General features: G+C 47.6%; 1 protein-coding gene across 3 annotated transcripts in view; it reads left to right on the top strand.

Annotated features, from left to right (window-relative positions):
- The window catches only part of LOC138837709 (RING finger and transmembrane domain-containing protein 2), a 50,019-nt gene that overhangs the window by 8,425 nt on the left and 21,921 nt on the right, over positions 1-19,673 (top strand). For all 3 annotated transcript variants that reach the window (XR_011375418.1, XM_070036662.1, XM_070036661.1), the window contains exons 5-7: positions 304-380; positions 9,425-9,525; positions 11,772-11,925. Coding sequence is in view for 2 of the 3 variants with exons in the window: in XM_070036662.1 (XP_069892763.1) it covers positions 304-380; positions 9,425-9,525; positions 11,772-11,925 (332 nt within the window). In the remaining variant the exon portion in view is untranslated. The remainder of the gene's footprint in view (positions 1-303; positions 381-9,424; positions 9,526-11,771; positions 11,926-19,673) is intronic.

Below are 19,673 nucleotides of genomic sequence, written 5' to 3'. Positions count from 1 at the left end.
TGCTGTTATGATTCCATCCCTTCATAGAAGAGGGAAGAGGCCCAGAGAGGTGCGGCGATGTGCCCAGGCTCACGCTGTAGAGGTGGCAGAGCCAGGACTCAAAGTCTGGTCTTGCCCAACTGTACAGTGCATGCTCTTTACCTGGTGTTATGAAATATCTCTACAGGGACCCTAAATCCTGTCCCTGGGTCTAAATGGCTCACAAGGCCCCAGACCCTGCAGACCTGGGATGCTTCCCTCCCCTCCCACTCTGAGGGCACCCGAGGGTGTCTGATGGGCCCTGGGGGCCTCTTCTGCCCGCAGGCATCGCTGTGTGCATTGGGATGGCCAGCACCTTCGCCTATGCCAACTCCACGCTCCGGGAGCAGGTCTCTCTGAAGGTGAGTCACTCCACACTTAACTGTTTATTACTTCCCAGCCTGAAGGGGGTCTCCAGACAAAGATCAGGGTGCCTGCCATGGCCATGCTCCATCTGGGGCCTCCAGGGAGGACCAGCTTCCTTGTCTTTTTTTTTTTTTTTCATTTTTTTTCCAGGCCTGAGGCTTGAACTCAGGGCCTGAGTACTGTCCTTAAGGACTGTGCTAAAGGCAAGCACTCTACCACTTGAGCCACAGCACCACTTCCGGCTTTTCCTGTTTATGTGGTACTAAGGAATCGAACCCAGGGCTTCATGCATGCTAGGCAAGCACTCTACCACTGAGCCACCTTCCCAGCCCTCCGATCTGTTTTTTTTGTTTTTTTTTTTTTTTTTTTTTTAATTTTTTTTTATTGTAGAGATACTATACAGAGGGTTACAGCTACATGAGTGAGGTAATGAGTACACTTCCACTTCCTCTTGAACATTGTTACCCCCTCCATTGTTTTCCCCCTACCATCCCCTCCCTCCCTCCCTTCCCCAAGGTTCTTTTTTTTTTTTTTTTTTTTGATCGTGATTAAGTGATTACTTAATTTCCGGAAATTCACAGTATTGTGGAATAATGATGCTCATTTAAAGTCACAAGTTCATTCTAACTTTCCTGGAGCAAATTGTCTATCACAGTCTGTAATATATAACGGTGCTCATATGTTATATACCATATATGTGATCAGCAGCATGGGGATATTTAGTAGTGGTTCAACCAGATGAGTGGGAGTTCTTTATTTCTTAAGTCCTGTTAGTTTTGTCATATCACCTAACATTTTGGATTCATCATCCACTTATCAGGGAGACCATGTACTGTTTGTCTCTTCGTTCTTGGCTTACCTCGCTCAACATGATTCCTTCTAGCTCCATCCATTTCCCTGCAAATGCCATTATTTTGTCATTTCTAATGGCTGCATAATATTCCATTGTGTATAGATACCACAATTTTTGGATCCATTCATCTGTGGTGGGGCATCTAGGTTGTTTCCATATCCTAGCTATTGCGAACAGTGCTGCAATAAACATGGAGGTGCACGTGTCCTTGTATATTGGTTCCTGTTGTTCAGGGTAGATGCCTAGAAGTGGTATGACTGGGTCGTAAGGGAGGTCAATCTTTAGCTTTCTAAGGACCCTCCAGACTGCTTTCCAAAGTGGTTGTATGAGTGTACATTCCCACCAGCAGTGTAATAGCGTTCCTCGTTCTCCACATCCCCTCCAGCATTTGTCGTTGGCTGATTTGTGGATGTGGGACATTCTGACTGGGGTAAGGTGGTATCTCAGGGTTGTCTTTATTTGCATTTCCTTCACCACCAGGGATGATGAACATTTCCTCATGTGTTTCTTTGCCATTTTTATTTCTTCATTTGAGAAGTCCCTCTTTAGTTCCCTTGCCCATTTAGTAATTGGTGTGTTGGGTTTGGGAGGGATTAGTTTCTTGAGTTCCCTGTATATACAGGATGTTAACCCCTTGTCTGATATATTGCTGGTAAATATTTTTTCCCAATTAGTTGGTTGTCTTTCTAGCTTGGTTGCGATAGCTTTATCTGTGCAGAAGCTTTTTATTTTAAGGTAGTCCCATTTGTCGAGTCTCTCTCCAATTTGTTGTGACCCTGGGACTCTGTTCAGGAAGTTCCTTCCTGTGCCTATTAGTTCAAGTGTCTCTCCTACTCTGTCCTGCAGTAGTTTCAGAGATTCAGGTTTAATGTTAAGGTCTTTAATCCATTTTGAGTTGATGTTGGTGCATGGTGATAGGCTGGGGTCCACTTTTAGTTTTCTGCATGTGGCTGCCCAGTTTTCCCAGCACCAACGGTTGAAGAGGCTGTGTTTCTTCCATTGTATGTCTTTGGCTCCTTTGTCGAATATCAGCTGGCTGTAGGCCTGTGGATTTATTTCTGGATCTTCTATTCTGTTCCATTGGTCTTCGGGTCTGTTTTTGTGCCAGTACCATGCTGTCTTTGTTATTATAGCTCTGTAGTAGAGTTTGAAGTTCGGCATGGATAGCCCTCCCATATTGTCTTTATCCCCTAGAATTGTTTTGGCTATTCTAGGTCTTTTGTTGTTCCATATGAATTTTTGGACTGTTTTCTGTATTTCAGTGATGTACGTCATTGGGATTTTAATAGGAATTGCGTTGAATTTGTATATTAGTTTTGGAAGTATTACCATCTTTACTATATTAAGTCGGCCTATCCAGGAGCATGGGAGGTCTTTCCATTTCCTAGTGTCTTCTGCAATTTCTTTCTTTAACTTTTTATAGTTCTCATTAAATAGTTCTTTTACATCTTTGGTTAGGTTAATTCCTAAATATTTTATTTTTCGGGAGGTTATTGTGAATGGGGTTGCTCCCTTTATTTCCCTCTCTTCCTGTACATTATCAGTGTATAGGAAGGCAACTGATTTTTGTGGGTTTATTTTGTATCCTGCTATTTTGCCGAAGTGATTTATGATTTCTAAGAGTTTGGGGATGGAGTTTTTGGGATCGTGGAGGTATAGTATCATGTCGTCTGCAAAAAGGGATAGTTTAACTTCTTCTTTTCCTATGAGGATCCCTTTAATGTCTTTTTCTTGCCTTATTGCCCTGGCTAAGGGTTCTAGGACTATATTGAAGAGGAGTGGAGACAGTGGGCATCCTTGCCTTGTTCCTGATTTTAGGAGAATTGGTTGTAGCTTTTCCCCATTAAGTATAATATTGGCTATTGGTCTGTCATAAATGGCTTTTATTGTTTTTAGAAATGTTCCTTCTATTCCTATTTTCTCCAGAGCTTTTAGCATGAATGAATGTTGAATTTTGTCAAAGGCCTTTTCTGCATCTGTAGCGATAATCATGTGATTCTTGACCTTGGCTCTGTTGATATGTTGGATTACATTTATTGACTTACGTATGTTAAACCATCCCTGTGTCTCTGGGATGAAGCCTACCTGGTCATAGTGAATTATTTTTTTTATGTGTTTCTGGATTCTGTTAGCTAGAATCTTGTTAAGGATCTTTGCATCTGTGTTCATCAAGGAGATTGGCCTGTAATTCTCCTTTTTGGTTGGGTCTTTGCCTGGTTTGGGGATGAGTGTGATATTGGCTTCGTAGAATGAGTTTGGGATAGCTCCTTCCTTCTCTGTTTCTCTGAAGAGCTTGAGGAGTATGGGTATTAGTTCTTGTTTAAAGGTCTTATAGAATTCTGCTGTGAATCCATCTGGTCCTGGGCTTTTTTTTGTTGGAAGACTTTTGATAGCTTCCTGTATCTCATTATAGGATATTGGCTTATTTAATTGGTTAACTTCTTCTTTGCTCAGTTTGGGCAACTTGTATTTCTCTAAAAATGCATCCATTTCTGCCCGATTTTCTTCCTTTAGAGAGTATAGCTTTTGAAAGTAGTCTGTTAGAATTGTTTGGATATCTTGGGTACGTGTGGTGATGTTTCCCGTGGCATCCCTAATCCTATTAATATGGGTTTCCTCTCTTCTTTTTTTAATTAATCTAGCCAATGGGCCATCAATTTTGTTTATTTTTTCAAAGAACCAGCTTTTTGTTTGGTTTATTTTGGTTATGGTTTTCTGATTTTCTAATTGGTTAATCTCTGCTTTTAATTTGGTTATCTGGCTTCTTCTAGTAGCTTTAGGTTCCATTTTTTCCTGTTTTTCAAGCTGTTTTAATTGCAACATGAGATTATTTACTTGGTCTGTCTCCATTCTCTTGATGTGGGCACTGAGGGCAATAAATTTGCCCCTCAGGACTGCTTTTGCTGTGTCCCACAAGTTTCTTTGTGAGGTGTTTTCATTGAGTTGTAGGAAATGCTTTATTTCTTCTCTGATCTCTTCTGTTATCCAGGCATTGTTAAGGAGTGTGCTGTTCAATTTCCATGTATTGGAGAAATTTCTGCTGTATGCTTTGTTATTGAGAGCTAGCTTGATTCCACTGTGGTCAGATAGGATACAGGGGATTATGTCGATCCCTTTGTATTTGCTTAAGTTCCTTGCATGAACTATGATATGGTCTATTTTGGAGAAAGTTCCATGAGCTGCTGAGAAGAATGTGTACTGTGTTGTTTTAGGGTGAAATACTCGGTAGATGTCAGTTAATTCCGCTTGCAGTATGGCCTCTCTTAATTCGGTAGCTTCTTTGCCAATCCTCTGGTTGGTAGACCTGTCCTTTGGTGAGAGTGGTGTGTTAAAGTCTCCTAGTATTATCGTATTGGGATCTATTTTATTCTGTAAGTTTGAGAGCATTTGTTTGACATATCTAGGTGCACCAATATTTGGGGCATATAAGTTGATGATGGTTATATCCTCCTCTTGGATTGTTCCCTTTATTAATATGTAGTGTCCGTCCTTGTCTTTCTGTACTGATTTTAATGAAAAGTTTATTTTGTCAGATATCAGGATAGCTACACCTGCTTTCTTACTGGGGGCGTTTGATTGGTAGATCCTTTTCCACCCCTTCACTCTGAGTTTGTTTGTATGTTTGGCTGAGAGGTGGGTCTCCTGAAGGCAACAGATGGATGGGTCTTGTTTTCTTATCCAGTCCTCAGTTCGTTTTCTTTTAATTGGCGAATTCAGCCCATTTATATTAAGAGAAAGTATAGAGAGATGCATTGTTGTCCCTGCCATTCCGTTTTCCTAAGTTTTTCTTTTTTCCTTTCCTCCTGTGCTTGCTCAGTTAGACTTTGAGTAATGCCTGTTTGGGGCAGGCCCCAGTTCCTGGCTGCTTTCTTCAGGTTGTGTCCCCCCTCTTAGAATTCTTTGTAATGCTGGCTTAATGTTTATGAATTCATTTAGTTTTTCTTTGCTATTAAAAGTTTTCAGTTCTCCATCAAATGTGAATGCTAGCTTTGCCGGGTAGATCAGTCTGGGTTGGCAGTTATTGGCTCTCAGGGCTCGTATGGTGCTTTCCCAGGCTTTTCTTGCATTCATTGTTTGTGTGGAGAGATCTGCAGTAATTCTTATTTTTTTCCCATTGTAGTATAGCTCCTTCTTCATTTTTGCTGCATGCAGGATTGTTTCCTTATTATTCAGATCTATCATTTTTACTATAATGTGTCTAGAAGTGTTTCTCCTGGGGTCTTGCTTGTTGGGTGTTCGATAAGCTTTTGTGATGTAGTTAAGATGGTCGTTTTTGAGGTGGGGAAAATTTTCATTGATTATCTTGTTAAATAGGTGTTGCATTCCCTTGCTCTGGAATTCCTCACCTTCGTCCACTCCAATTATGCGAAGGTTAAATTTTTTAGCATTATCTGCTTGCTCTTGAATATCCCTTTGGTTTAATTTGAGTAATTTTTCCATATCTGTCACTTTTTGGTCCAGTTGGTGTATTCTGTCTTCTGTATCTGACACTCGACCTTCCATTTCATTCACTCTGTTGACAGTGGCTTCTATTGTGGTTTGCATGGAGGAAATGGATCCCTTTATGGATTCAATGTTGGTTCTCAGAGTACTGATCTCACCTCTCAATGAGGTATGCATTACCTCTAATTTGGCGTTTATCTCACTTCTTATTGAGGTTTGTGCAGCTTCTATTTTTGCATGCATCTCTTGTTTGATACCCTGTATCTCTTTGGATAGTTCATCCTTGTGCTCTTTCAATTTCTGATAAATTTCTCGCTTTATTTCTTGAGTCATTGCCTCCAGCAACCCTTGGAAGTAGCCTTTGTCTTCCATTCCTGCTTTGCTCCCACTGGGGCTCTCCCCTGTGTGGCTGCTGGCTTTTGGGGTGAGCTTGCTGTCCTGGGTGGTAGTAAACCTTGTGATTTTTCTCTGTGATTTTCGCATGGAGGTTCAGGAGACTGCTCTTCAATTTTGTTTTGGTGTGTCTGTCTTTGCTTGGTTGCTGATTCTGTATTGGTAGAGAGAGTCTGTGCCTGATCTGGGTTCTGTTGGGAGCCTATTTCCAGCTGCTATTCTGACTTACTTAGGATTCTCAGCTCTCTGCTGTAGATTGCTGACAGTTCCTGCCTTTGGAAGGGTTGAGCAGCCTAGACTGCTTGTGTTTGCTCCTACGGGTGCTCTTGTGAAGAACAGATGCTCTGGATGCACTCTCCCAAATGCTGGAGTCTGCTATGGGCTCCTGATGTGTTTTTGTTTATTTGTTTTGGGCTGGTTGTGGGCTTGAACTCTAGGTTTGGGTGCTGTCCCTCAGCTTTTTCAGCTCAAGGCTGGCACCCTACCGTTTGAGCCACAGCACCACTTCTGACCCTTTTTGCTTTTGTGATGCTGAGGAATCAGATGCAGGGCCTCATACATCCAAGACTATCACTCTATTGCTGAGCCGCCTTAACAGTCTGAGCTCCTGCTTACTATCAGGTGCTGGCAGCCTGTGTTGCCCAATTCCCAGTCTAGGGTATATGGGTGGAGTTTTGGTGGGGTTTGGGCTTCTCTTGTCCTGGGCCTCCAGGTCTTTTGTTGTCACAGGCGTGCTTCCCGGGGGAGTGTTGTTTCCTGGTTTTCTCCCCTCTGTTGAGGCGTATGCTCAGCTTTTTACTTCAATTGGGAGGAGTTGGTTGTGTTGTTCAGGCGCCGGATCCCCGGGCTTGGTTCCGGCCCCAGCCTGGAGCGCGCTTGTTAGGCCTGTGCTGATGTGTATACCCCCTAGGTTATACAGCCTGGGGGACACAGTTCAAATTTCTTCTACTGTTGGTAGTCTTGACCCAGGGGCGCTGTTCCTGGCTTGGGCATTTAAGCTCCCTTCCAGGGGTGCTCTTGCTCTAGCCTGGCCAGCTGAGTGTGCTCCACGGGCTGGTGGAGCTCTCAAACAGTTCCCAGTTTTAGTGGGTCCTGTGGTCCGGGTGCTGGGGTAGGGAGTCTAGGTCAGGGTCTGGGGATTCCCTCCAGCTCTGGTCTCCCTTGAGGGATACACTTCCCCTGTGGGGTACTCACCCTGGAGCTGGTTGTTTCTGTGTGGTGTAGGTCGTCAGTTGTTGTTGCAATCCGGGCTGGGTTGGGCGGTGGTGGCTCTGTGTGATTCTTTTCTGTCTCTGCCTCTGTCGAAGCTGTTGGGTCAAGAGTGTCCACGCTCAGGCAGCTTCTTCTCGGTACCTCTGGGGCCCAAGTGACCCCGCCGGGTTGTTGCGATCGTGATCGGGCGGGCGGGTGGTCTGCAGACAGGACCCTTTGTCGCGCAGAGCCGCTTTGGCGGGATGGAACCTCTCTGCTCGGGTGGAGAGTGCTGGATCGTTGCGATCGCGATCAGGCGGGCCGGGTGGTCTGCCGCAGGTCCTTTTGTCACTCTGCTGATGCCGAGCGGCTTTGGCGGGATGGAGCCTCTCTGCTCGGGTGGAGAGTGAGGGGTGGGGGTGGGATCCTCGTGGAGACTCCCGGCTGGTAGGTTTCTCTGTTCCTGGCGATCTGCTGTTCTGCAAACCAGTACCTGATGTTCTGAAAGTGGCCCCCTGTGTCTCTGCTGTTTCTCTGGGGCTCCCACAGCCCCCGCCGGGCCGGCTGGCCGGCGGCTTGGCGCGCGGCCAGTAAAGGTTGGGGGAGGGGTCTTCGCTTTTCTCTGTTTTGAAATTCTTTTCCTCTTTCTTTTTTGTTATTCTCCGCCTCTGGTTTTTCTCTGAGTGTTCGTCTTTTTGTTGTTGTCGGTCTCTTGGGGAGATTAAGCGTTGGAACTCGAACTCTCTTTTTGGTTGGAGAGCGCTGTGGCGTTTCCCTACTGCCCCGTCGCCATCTTGGTCCCCCCTCTCTCCCGATCTGTTTTTGAAATAAGGTCTTATTACTTTTTTCCTGGGCTGGCCTGGAACTGTGATCCTCCTATCTCCACCCCTACACCTAGCTGGGATTAGAGGTGTGTACCACCACACTTGGCCTCATTCTATCAGTCTCACTTTTGGTTTGGATTTGTGAGGAATCAAAGTGGGGTCTATTATGTATGGTGTGAAGGGCTGCCGCGTGAATGAAGTTGTTGGTTGGAGAGGGTTCCTGCAGTCATTGGCCTCCTGGAATAATGGGCGATGGAGATACATAGGGTTTCGTCTACTGTCTGGAAACCTCCTAGCAGCAGTGCCAGGCTGCGTCTGAGACAGGGTCTGGAGCACTTCCTGAAACCTCAGGGATGTTTTCCTGAGAAAATTATGACCTCATCCTGTTCCTGCAATGCACCCAGCCCTGTCCAGGAAGAGGCCGCGCTATGGAAAATGGATGGCAGAGGGGTCTGCCAATCCTGCCCTGTGTCCCCCGCCCCTGCACCCAGACAGGAACACACCCTGTCTGCACCTGCCTGGGCCATCTCCCAGGATGGCTCTTGGGCCCAGAAGCTGCTGAAAAGCAGCAAGCTGAGGTTTCCATATTCAACAGGATCGGAGCTGGAGAATGGGATGCAGGCCATCCCCACCCAGGGCTTTCTCAGCCATGTATTACATTGGACTCTAATCCTGGCTGGGTGGCCCAGCATTGAGCAGGGGACCAGGAAAATAATCCCAGGATTGCTGAGGAGAAGAACAACAAAAAAAGAGCGGGCACCAGTGGCCCACACCTGTCATCCTAGCTACTCAGGAGGCTGAGATCTGAGGAACATACTTTGAAGCCAACCCTGGACAGGAAAGTCTGTGACACTCTTATCTCCAATTAACTACCAAAAAAGCCAGAAGTGCAGAGAAGACAGGAGTAGTTGAAGCTGACACTTACTTAGCAAGTGTCAGGTGCTCTTCAAAGCATTATGTGTCCACTATGTCTACACAGAGATATACAACATACCCATTTTACAAATGAGGGAAGGGAAATGCAAACAGATTTACCAGCTTGTGTCAGGTGCATATCAAGAATATAAAGCCAGGACATCTAGCACCAAACCACAAATTCTCTACCTTTCTAGATGGTTTTCCAAACCAGAAGGGGCAGGAGTGGGGTGGGGTAGGGGGTATCTTTGTGACAGCACCCACTCCTTAGGTTCCACAGGAATGAGAAGATGCCAGTGTCTTCCTCTTCACCATCTGCCTTGCTTCCTCTAAAACTGAGACAGTGAAGTTTCCAGAACATTCTAGAATGTTCCAGCATAGATCCCTTGAGCGTCTCATGTTTCTCTTGCTTTGCCTCCAGGAGAAGAGGTCTGTGCTGGTCATCCTGTGGATCGTGGCCTTTCTGGCAGGAAACACTCTGTACGTGCTCTACACGTTCAGCTCCCAACAGCTCTACAATAGGTGAGCAATGGCAGAACGGGGTGCTGGTTCAACTTGGGGTACACAGGGTATCTATCAAGGACCAGGCACCAGCAGTGTCCTGTTGTAACCTTCCCATTCCACCCTCCTGCTACTACCCACATGCCTACAACAGCCCTCTCTAGGAGAAACAAGGGCAAGCCACCTATCTAAGCATGCATGACTAATCGTTACATTGAAGAAAACTGGAAAATAGGTGTCATTGACGCTGGGCCCAAGAGTCTACAGCTGACAGCCCCTATCCAAAAAGCAGTGGACCAGGGAAGTGTTTTAGATTTTGAGGCTTTTTTTGAGGAAGGAATTAAGGAAGGAAGGAGGGAGGAAAGAGAGGGGGGGAAGGAAGGAAAGAAGGAAGGAAGAAAGGAAGGAAGGAAGAAAGAAAGAAGGAAAGAAGGAAAGAAAGAAAAAAAAGGAAAGAAAGAAAGAAAGAAGAAAAATCTTGAGACAGGTTTTCAGATCACGTCCGCCTGTTTTGACAGCGGACTTGGGGAGTCGGTAGTTCTGATGCTTTCTGCAGCTACCCCATAAAAGCAGTCTTGGGAGCTGGCCCACAGCATCAACACACCTCACACCCTACATTAGTCGTATGGTCCAGACATCAAGGTCGTGGTAGAGGGCATAAGAGGTGGAGTTTCTCAGCAGTTTGGATGAATTTCCCGCTCGTGCCATTTTCTGGGTATGATCATATTCCCAGGCTCAGACCTCAGTGCCCTCAGCAAACCAGGGCTGACTCAAATTGGCAGCATAGAGACGGGGGGGGGGGGGGGGGGAGGGAGGGAGACAGAGACAGACAGAGATAGAGACAGAGTGTGTGTGTGTGTGTGTGTGTGTGTGTGTGTGTGTGTGTGTGTGTGTGTGTGTGTGAAAGAGAGAGAGGGAGAGAGAGAGAGAGAGAGAGAGAGAGAGAGAGAGAGAGAGAGAGAGAGAGAGAGAGAGAACACCCAACAACGTGAAAAAAATGCAACCAAGCTGAGCTCTGCCCCTCTCTCAGGCCATTAGTACACAGTGGGTCTGTGGGCGATGCCAACAGCTTTTATCTTACTTTGCCCTCCTGGGGACCAGCAGGGCAGTGTTAGCCCCACTTCACAGCTCTAGAATCAGACTTCAAGAAGTCTGATTTGGATCTGTCTGACTGTTTTCCTGACACCGTAATGAAATACCTGAGGCTTGGTATTTTAGGAAGATAAAAGGGTTTGTCTAGCTCCCAGTTCTAGAGAGTCAAGAACATGGCACTGGTCTTGGCCTAGTTCTAGTGAGGCGTGTATTGCAGATGGCATCATGGAAGAGAAGCATGAAGAAGAGAGAGATCACATGGTGAGGTAGGAGAGAGAAGGGGCAAATAACTTCCCACTAAGCCCTGCCCCCCTCAGCACCACAGGGAGGAGGAGCAAGCTTCTAATTCAGGAACCCAAGAGTGACAGACAAAGCCACATCTAAACCATTGCACCTTCCTAAGGTGACTCAGACACGGAAGCAGCCATTAACCATGACCTTGATCTCCCGGGGATGTGAAGCTTGATCATCCATTCAGAGTCCCTTCCTGATGGCACTGGCTGGCTTCACACCCTTGGCACCACACTGGTACAACCAACGCCGAGCTTCATTCTTACCTATCCACCTGGACAGGTTAAGCTAATTGTCACAATATACGTGAAAACACTGGGGAAACCAGCCCACGTTTACCGTATCGTAGTATCATAATGAGTATTATTATAGGATTAATCACTATAATTATTGGCGGTGTTGCCACCCGAGAAGCAAAACCAATAATAAAATATATCAGACCGTGAAAGCACGGAGTACTTCAGATGGAAATGAACCTACTGCTCAGTGTGTAGGAAAACAGGTTGAGTGTGGGCTTCCTTCCACTCTCCCTGTGACGGCCAGGTGTCACAGACTTGCAGCTCAGCAGGGATTGATGGACAGGGCGCATTGCACTCTGGGAGCCTGAGTTTGCATCCACCCTCCTCCCTTCATACCTGTGGGACTTTGTACACATTCCCTTGCACTTCCCTGCCTGTCTTTGCAGGACAGGGTGGAGTTGCTGGTAGCTTCATTTCCACTGTCCAGTGGGAGTCTCCACTTCATCTCCAGTCTCATGGAGGTCCTTCGAGCACCCCTCCTCCCCCGCCCCGTCTAGCAGAAGACCCTATGGAAATAACTCCTCACCTGGGGGCCCTGATCTAAGTGAGCCATTTGACTCCCCTCCCCCTATTCCCCCCCCCCAGCCTCATCTTCCTGAAGCCCAACCTGGAGACCCTGGACTTCTTCGACCTGCTGTGGATCGTGGGGATCGCGGACTTTGTGCTCAAGTACCTCACCATCGCCCTGAAGTGCCTCGTGGTGGCCCTACCCAAGATCATCCTGGCCATCAAGTCTAGGGTAGGACAAGCTCCAGCACATCAGTTGTGCAGTGGTTTGGGGGTGGGAGGTGGGGAGGGGGAGGAGTCTGCGCGCCTTCTAGAGGAGGAAAGAATGAGCAAGAGCAGAGGCCCGGCCACAAGCACCGGTCACCTCTCTTATCCCTTGCTTGGCAATTTATCTTTGCCACCTCTGCTCACACCTTTACCCTCTGGATACATTTCCTAAGTTACCCCATCCAAAAGCCTCCCTGGATGGGGTTTTTAATCTCAGTGTCACCTGGGGGAGGAGAAAAGCAGGTGGCATGTCCTGCATCCTGCTTCTTATAGGAAACGGTAGCCATCATAGCTTTTGACTTTCAGTGGTTTCTAGGAACTCATCTTGTAAAAAGGGTCTTGAGACCCATCAGGAAAGGACTCTGTGATGGACTAGTGCTGTCTGCCATGGTCACAGGAGGAGAAGTGGTAGCGGACATGCTTTGCAGTGTACAGTATGGAAGTATGTTGGGATAAAGAGATCTTGGGGAGTTATGGGAATATGGTTGGAATAACGATCATCTGTGCCCCTGTGCAGTAACGTGACTGGAACCTGGATAGAGGTGGATGGACTAGAGGACTTGTAAAGACCCCTACATTCCATCGCACAAAACAAACAAACAAACTAAACCAGCTGTCTTTCAAGTCCAGAAATCTCAGCCTTTGTCCCAGGCTTTGCTTGACAAAATTGCAGGTTGGAATTGACCATCAGTTTCGAGTGGCAGCTGACCCAGCCTATCAGCCAGGGTCATCTCTGGAATGGTTTCTCCCCTCCCTATGTGCTTTGATCTGATCTGACTGAGGCAAATGTTTGTTGGTGGTGGTGGTGATGGTGGTAGTCCTGGGGCTTGAACACAGGGCCTGGGCATTGTCCCCAAGCATTCTTGCTCAAGGCTAGCACTTTCAGACATAGCTCTGCTTCCTGTTTTCAGGTAGTTAATTGGAGATAAGAGTCTCTCGGCCTTCCTTGCCCAGGCTGGCTTTCAACTGGGATCCTCAGATCTCAGCCTCCTGAATAGCTAGGATGGCAGGCATGAGTCACCAGCACCTGGCTCAAAAATCTTAAAATGTTGAGGCTTTCTTAGATGAAACCACAGCCTAAAGGCAAAGCTTTACCCTCATTCCCATCTCAGCTAGATTTCCCTTCTGGCTGTGTATGGACAAACAAAATCTCCCCTCATCTGGCAACAGATGGGAGTAATCCCTCTTTCTGTGAGACTACTAACCTTGTAGGAACTAGACAGCATCCACAGTGGGTGACTCTCATAGCACAAGTTGAGTATCCCTGATCCAAAATGCATGGGCCAGAAGAGTATCAGAGTCTGGAATATTTATACATACATGATGAGACTGTAGGAAGGCTGAGACCCAAGTCTAAACACAGAACTCATTGATTCGTGTTTGATATGCACCTCATACTCATGGCCTGAAGGTGACTCAAAATAGAGATATGGGCACACCTGCTTTCCAATTGTGCTGGTTGTTTGAGGTTGGGTCGGGTATGGACTCCTTACCTCCCCTCTTCCCCACCCCCCCCCTGCTGTGTCTTCCTGGCAGAGCATTCAGGAGTTTGGAATAGGGATGCTCAGCCAGTATGGACACTATTTAATCCTGCCTAGTAGGCGCTGACCCGCTTCCTAGCCTTGGATGAGCGATCTAGCCTGTCTGAGCCTCGGCTGCTGCATCTATACTATGGGGGCAACAGCTTCACCACTGGAGGTCCCCACCTTTGCCCATCCTTCTACCCGCCTTCCTCCCCCTTACTGGCCTGTGAGAGATTTCATCAGTGGGCTCCATGCTGCCTGGTGGTCTCCAGCCCGTGGGAAGAGAATGAGAAGGGAGACCCGCTATTGATTCCTCTGCTGAATTTGACTCCTGTGGTTGCCCGTGACCAATGATGACAAACCTCAGTGGTTTAAAGCCAGAGGGATTGATTTTCTTATAGTTCTAGAGGTGGGAAGTCACACAGGGGTTCCACGGAATTCAGGTTGGGTATTGCAGCACTGTGCTCCGTCCTCCACCTGCAGATGCGGCAGCAGGCTGCGTCCTGTGTCCTCCGCTCTCTCACCCTGCTTCTGGCCTTGCTCCTCCTTCTCTGACTCTGGCTCTCCGGCCTTTCACTTTGATGGAGGCTGAGAGGATATTAGGCCTCCTGGATGATTCTGGGTTCTCTCCCCTTTGCTGGCAAAGTCCTCTTTAGCCTGGTGTGGGGTATGTTCCCAGTTCCTGAGGTTAGCACTGACCTGTGGGGCCATGTTTCTGCCCAGCAGAAACAATGAGGAGTATGAGCACAGGAGTATCATCTCAGCAGCTTTCTATCCAGGTCTGTTAACCACACCCTACCCACCCATTCCAGACCATACCACCCTAGCTCTGTGTGTGTGTGTGTGTGTGTGTGTGTGTGTGTGTGTGTGTGTGTGTGTGTGTGTGTGTGTGTGTGTGTGTGTGTGTGTGTGTGTGCGTGTGTGTGTGTTTCTGGGGTTTAGATTCAGGACCTGGGCACTGTCAGCTTTTCCCCCTCAAGGTTGATGCTCTACCATTGGAGTCACAACTCTACTCACAGGTTTTTGTGGTGGTGAATTGGAGATAAGGATCTCATGGACTTTCCTGCCTTGGCTGCCCAGCTGGCTTGGAACTTTGATCCTCAGATCTCAGCCTCCTGAGCAGCCAGGATTATAGGCATGAGCTACTGGCACCAAGCCACCCTAGCTTCTTAAACCCACTCACACCTTGGTCAGCCTAGGGTCCATCAAAGTAGAAGGCAGAAAGAGCCTGGAGAGGGAGGGACAGAAGGAACAATTGGAGATGGGTAGGGTGAGTGGATGGATGGATGGATGAGTGGATGGGTAGATGGGTGGATGGATAGATGGAAGATGAATGGATGGATGGGTAGATGGAGAGATGGGAGATGGATGGATGGATGGATGGATAGGTGGATGGTAAGAAGATAGGTGGGTGGATGGGTGGATGGATGGAAGGTCTAGCCAGTGGTAATGACTCCTACTTCCTCCTACAGCAGGGTGAACATTTGGATTCCATTCTCAATTCAGGTCAATCCTCTTCTGTGCCAATGTCCAAACAAGTCTAGCATAAAAATAGAAATGTGTGGCCAGGTGCTGGTAGCTCACACCTGTAATCCTAGCTACCCGGGAGGCTGAGACCTGAGGAAGACAGTTCAAAGCTAGTCTGGGCAAAAAAGTCCATGAGACTCTTATAAACTACTCAGAAAAAGCTAGAAGTGGTGATGTGGCTCAAGTGGTAGAGCCCTAAGTCTTGAGCACAAAGAGGCTCAGGGATATAGCACTCAGCCCGCTGAGTTCAAGCCTCAGGACGAACAACAACAACAACAAAACCAAAAAACAGAAATGTGTAAACAAAGAAAGTAGTTCTCACATCTCTGTGCTAGAAAACAGCATGTAGGACTCCCAGAAATAGCTTGTGGCCAAGCTAATAGTAATAACCACAGCCGAATATTTCTGAGCAACTGCCAGGAGCCAGGTCCTGTGTTCAAGAAAACACTTGCTACCGGCCACCCATGGGCCAGCTGTGCTGAAGGCCTTACAGATGCCTCAGTGAACAGAGCAGACAGAAGTTCCTGTCCCCGTGGCTTGTGTGACCCCTTTAATCTCACCCGTCACTGGGGGCTGGATGCTGCTGACCTCTCTACAGAGAAGAGACCAAAGTAAGTCGGGGCACAGAATACAGACCACCCGGTGCCCAGGATCAGCCTGTGCGGTGCCAGCCCTGCCTGCGGGCTTGGCTCCCCCACTAGCTCATTTCCTTCTGTATCAGCCTTGAAAGGCAAGAGCACTTATCTTTTTTTTTTTTAATTGAGGTAAAAGTCATAGAATATACAATGAGCCATTAATCATCTTAAAGCATATTGTTCCATGGCATTTTGCACATTGACAGTCCTAGACAGCCATCACCTCCACGGAGTTCCAGAACATTTCATCACCTCCAAGGAAATGGGACATGTGGAGTCCCTACAGGTTCCACCCACTTTGACACATACATACCACCCCTATCCCCTCCCACCCCAGGCCCCACCCACCAGCCCCTGGTAACCACCAATCAGCCTTCTGCCCCTCATGTGGCCATCCAGTCCTATGGAACCTATGTCTGGCTCCCTTCTCTCAGCATAAATTTTGGCTTCACGTTTGTCCATCCTTTGGCATGGATGGGCCTGTCATTCCTTCCTTCCAGTGGTGACTTCTAGTCCATTCTAGTGGGCTGACCACTATTGTGTAGCCATTTGGACTGTTTGCACCTCATAACTGTATTATTGTGTGTGTGTGTGTGTGTGTGTGTGTGTGTGTGTGTGTGTGTGTGTGTGTGTGTGTGTGTGTTGGTACTACGGCTTGATCTCAGGGCCTTTCACTCCTTCTTAGCTTTTTTGCTCAAAGCTGGTGCTCTCCCACTGAGCCACACCTCCATTTCTGACCTTTTTCTGGTTAACTGGAGATAAGCGTCTCAAGTTTGTCTGCCTGGACTGGTTTGGAACCTTGATCCTCAGATCTAGCCATTTTGTGTTCGAGTGTCTCTCTGAGAACAGTTCTCATGGTAATTCTATTTAATTCTTGGAGGAATGGCCAAATTGCTTTCCAAAGAGGCTGAAACCTTTTACAGTCTCAGTAGGAGAATCCCAGGCACTGAGAGGTTAAGGAAGTAACTCCAGATCACACAGCTATCAAGTGGTCATGCCAGGAATTGAACCCAGGAAGTTAAGAGTCCTGATTCAGATTCCTTTTCTGAGTCCCTAGGCCATCCCCTTTCCCAGGTGAGCTCCCTCAGTGTGTTTAGAGAACTTCACAGAGGTGACTTAGGAGACAAGTTCCCCCTCCCAGCCCCCCAATGTCATCTATACAAAATCCCCAAGTCCAGGCTGGAGCGACCTTATCTTCTATCTTTAAATGGCAGCACTGGGGATGGGGAGGCAGAGGCGGGCCTTGACACCCCTTCCCAACACTTTGGAGGTGTGGGTGACAGTTATTAATGTCTCTCTGGCAACCGTCCAGCGCCTTCTTTTGATGATTATCTTATTCGGAGAGATTAATGTGCCAGGTCAGCACGTAATCCAGCCAGAAAAAAAGGGATGTGAATAGTCCTCCACCCCCCCCCCCAAGATAAATTATAGGCTGGGGAAAGGTCCAGAGCTGTGCCTCGCCTGTCTGAGGGCTCCTCGGCATCCTCATCCATCCTTGTCTGGGAGAGAGAAAGGAATGGGTTTTCATGGGCCGCTGGGGAAGGACTGGAGGGGGAAGATGCACATCTGTCAGGGCTCTTAATGGCTCTCAGCACAGATGTTCTTGCTGGGCTTGCACACCACCCGCTGAGTGGGTGGGCTGGATTTTAATATTCTAATGCTGATCTTAGAAGGGCTTTGGTATTTGGTCTACTTGATGGTTTGGACGGGTGAGGCTAAGTGAGCCATCTTGGTGGGGGACTCTTGAGAATCTCTTCATTTCCTTCCTTTCCTCAATATCCCTTCCACCTGCATCATCTGGGCTTGGGAAGGTCTGCTAGGAATTCCAGAGCCTAGATCACCGGAGAGAAAGTCAAAGTTTACTGGACACCCAAGTAGCTTCAAGATGGCAGCCACTGGTCTTCAACTTCAACCCCAGCTGTCACCCTGGCCCTGAGTCCTGAGCTGCCTGGTCTTTCATTCCGATGCAGTTCCTGCATCCTGGGGGTTGGTGGATCTGTCTTCTATACCCCCTCTCCCCTCTCCTCACCTATACTCTCTCGGGACCTTTGCACTTGCTGTCCCCAGGGGCTCTGGACAGTGTCCCAGAAGTTCATCAGGCATTTTGCAAGTCTTGTTCACTCATATCGCCCAACTAAGTGAGCGGCTGGCCATCTGAGGCATTTTCTTAAGGACCACCGTGTGTGTGGATGGCAGAGTTCAAACCCAACCCAATGGGTTGATGAGAAACAGGATAACAAGTTGGCTACTGGTGACTCACATCTGTAATCCTAGCTACTTGGTAGGCTGAGATAGGGAGGATTGTAAGTTGAGACCCCCTTCTTAACCCACAGTTGGGCACAGTATGCCTATAATGCTATCTACATGGAAATCTGAGAAAGAGGGGGCTTCGTGTCAATGGAAAAAGCTGGGTGTGCAGCCATCCAGCTGCAACAGGAAGCAAAAAAAAAAAAAAAAGAGGATCTCTGTCCATTTGCACACCCAGTCAGGAAGTAAGACCGTCTCAAAAAATAACCATTGTAAAACATGGCTGGAGGCTTGTTTCAGCAGCAGTAGAGCACCTGTGCCAACAAAACTTTATTCACACTTGCTTGATAAGTTTGGGGTAGCAGGGAATATTACAAGAGTATATCCTTGTTCCTCATTGGCTGAGACTGGATCAGGAGGCTCTGCCCAACAGCAAAGGATTCCAGGAAACTCTTGTCTCCTTTAGGGCCTGGGGAAATTAAAGTGGGATTTGGGGATTCATCTTCTCTTCTACCCTAGAGGCAAAGCTTGTTCTTTCCTGCCCAGCCTAGAGGTATTCTGTAGTACAGACATATGTCTATAAACAAGATAGGGAATTGTTTTTTTTGTGTATAACAAATGAACGATATGGGGAGTACACCATTTTGTGACACAACTGGAGTTTTGAGGTTGGTATGCATCCACCATGCTCCAAAGTGGTCTCTGGTCTGGCGACCTCTGCTGGTGACCTGTTAGAAATGCACAACTCAGCCCCTATCCCAACCTTGTGAGCCAGGAAGGGTCGGGTGGCGCCCAGCCCTGGGTAAGAGTTCCCTGGGTAAGACTGGAAGGCACACACTCTTCTTTATTAATACACCTTGCTCCACTTCTCAGTTTGCTCATTAGGTGCCATGTAAGATGCCAAGGTTTATTCACCCAGTGCCCAGCCCTGCAAAGTGTGACCCAGCTTCTGTTTGTACCATTTTACCAGTAGGAAGAGTACAATAAACACCTGTGCACATGCTCCAACATTCCTCCAACCTAGTCATCCAGACATGGATGGAATATCACCAGCATTCTTGGGCTCCCGGGCATTTCTTTTTCAAATACATCGAGCTATTACGCATTGCCCATGCCTTGCTTTCAGTTCTTAGCATCCCTTTGAAACCCTTTGTCTCCCAGGTGGACATTATAAAGACGAAGGCTCAGGATGGATGTTTGGTCCTCCCCTCCACTGTTCCCATAGTGCCCAGCGTCTCTCTCCTTGGCTGTTGGCTTTTTGCATGCCCGGCATGGGCAGTGGGCATGTCTCTCCGAGTCCCTGGATCAGGCAGATTCTCCAGGGGGAGAACTCCTGTGATGTGTTTTCATGAAGAAGGATTTCAAGGACTTAAAAACTTATATGATTGCAGGGGCTGGCAGGGGCTGTAGTTCCTGGGTAAGTGAGAAATTGGGAGAGAATTTGTGAGCAGAATTCCTTCCTTCACAAGGAAACTGTCAGTCTTCTTATAACCTAAGTTTCTGGTGCTGGGGCTTGAACTCAGGGTCTTGGGCTCTCACTCAGCTTTTTCACGTAAAGGCCCTACCACCTGAGCCACAGATCTACTTTTTGTTGTTAAGTGGAGATAAGAGTCTCGAGGATTTTTCTGCTCAGGCTGGCTTCGAACCTTGATCCTCAGAGCTCAGCCTCCTGAGCAGCTAGGATGAAAGGTCTGTGTTCACTCACCCCTGCACCCTACTGCATGTCCCCACCTGTCCCCTGCCAGCCACTGTGGCTCTGTATAATGGGGGGGAGCAGTCAG

The sequence above is a fragment of the Dipodomys merriami genome, unplaced genomic scaffold, assembly GCF_024711535.1.
Source record: "Dipodomys merriami isolate MVZ:Mamm:240054 unplaced genomic scaffold, mDipMer1.0.p SCAF_274, whole genome shotgun sequence".
In the NCBI taxonomy this organism is placed as follows: Eukaryota; Metazoa; Chordata; class Mammalia; order Rodentia; family Heteromyidae; genus Dipodomys; species Dipodomys merriami.
Note: the sequence above shows the minus strand (reverse complement) of the source record. Positions and strands in the feature narration are given on the sequence as shown.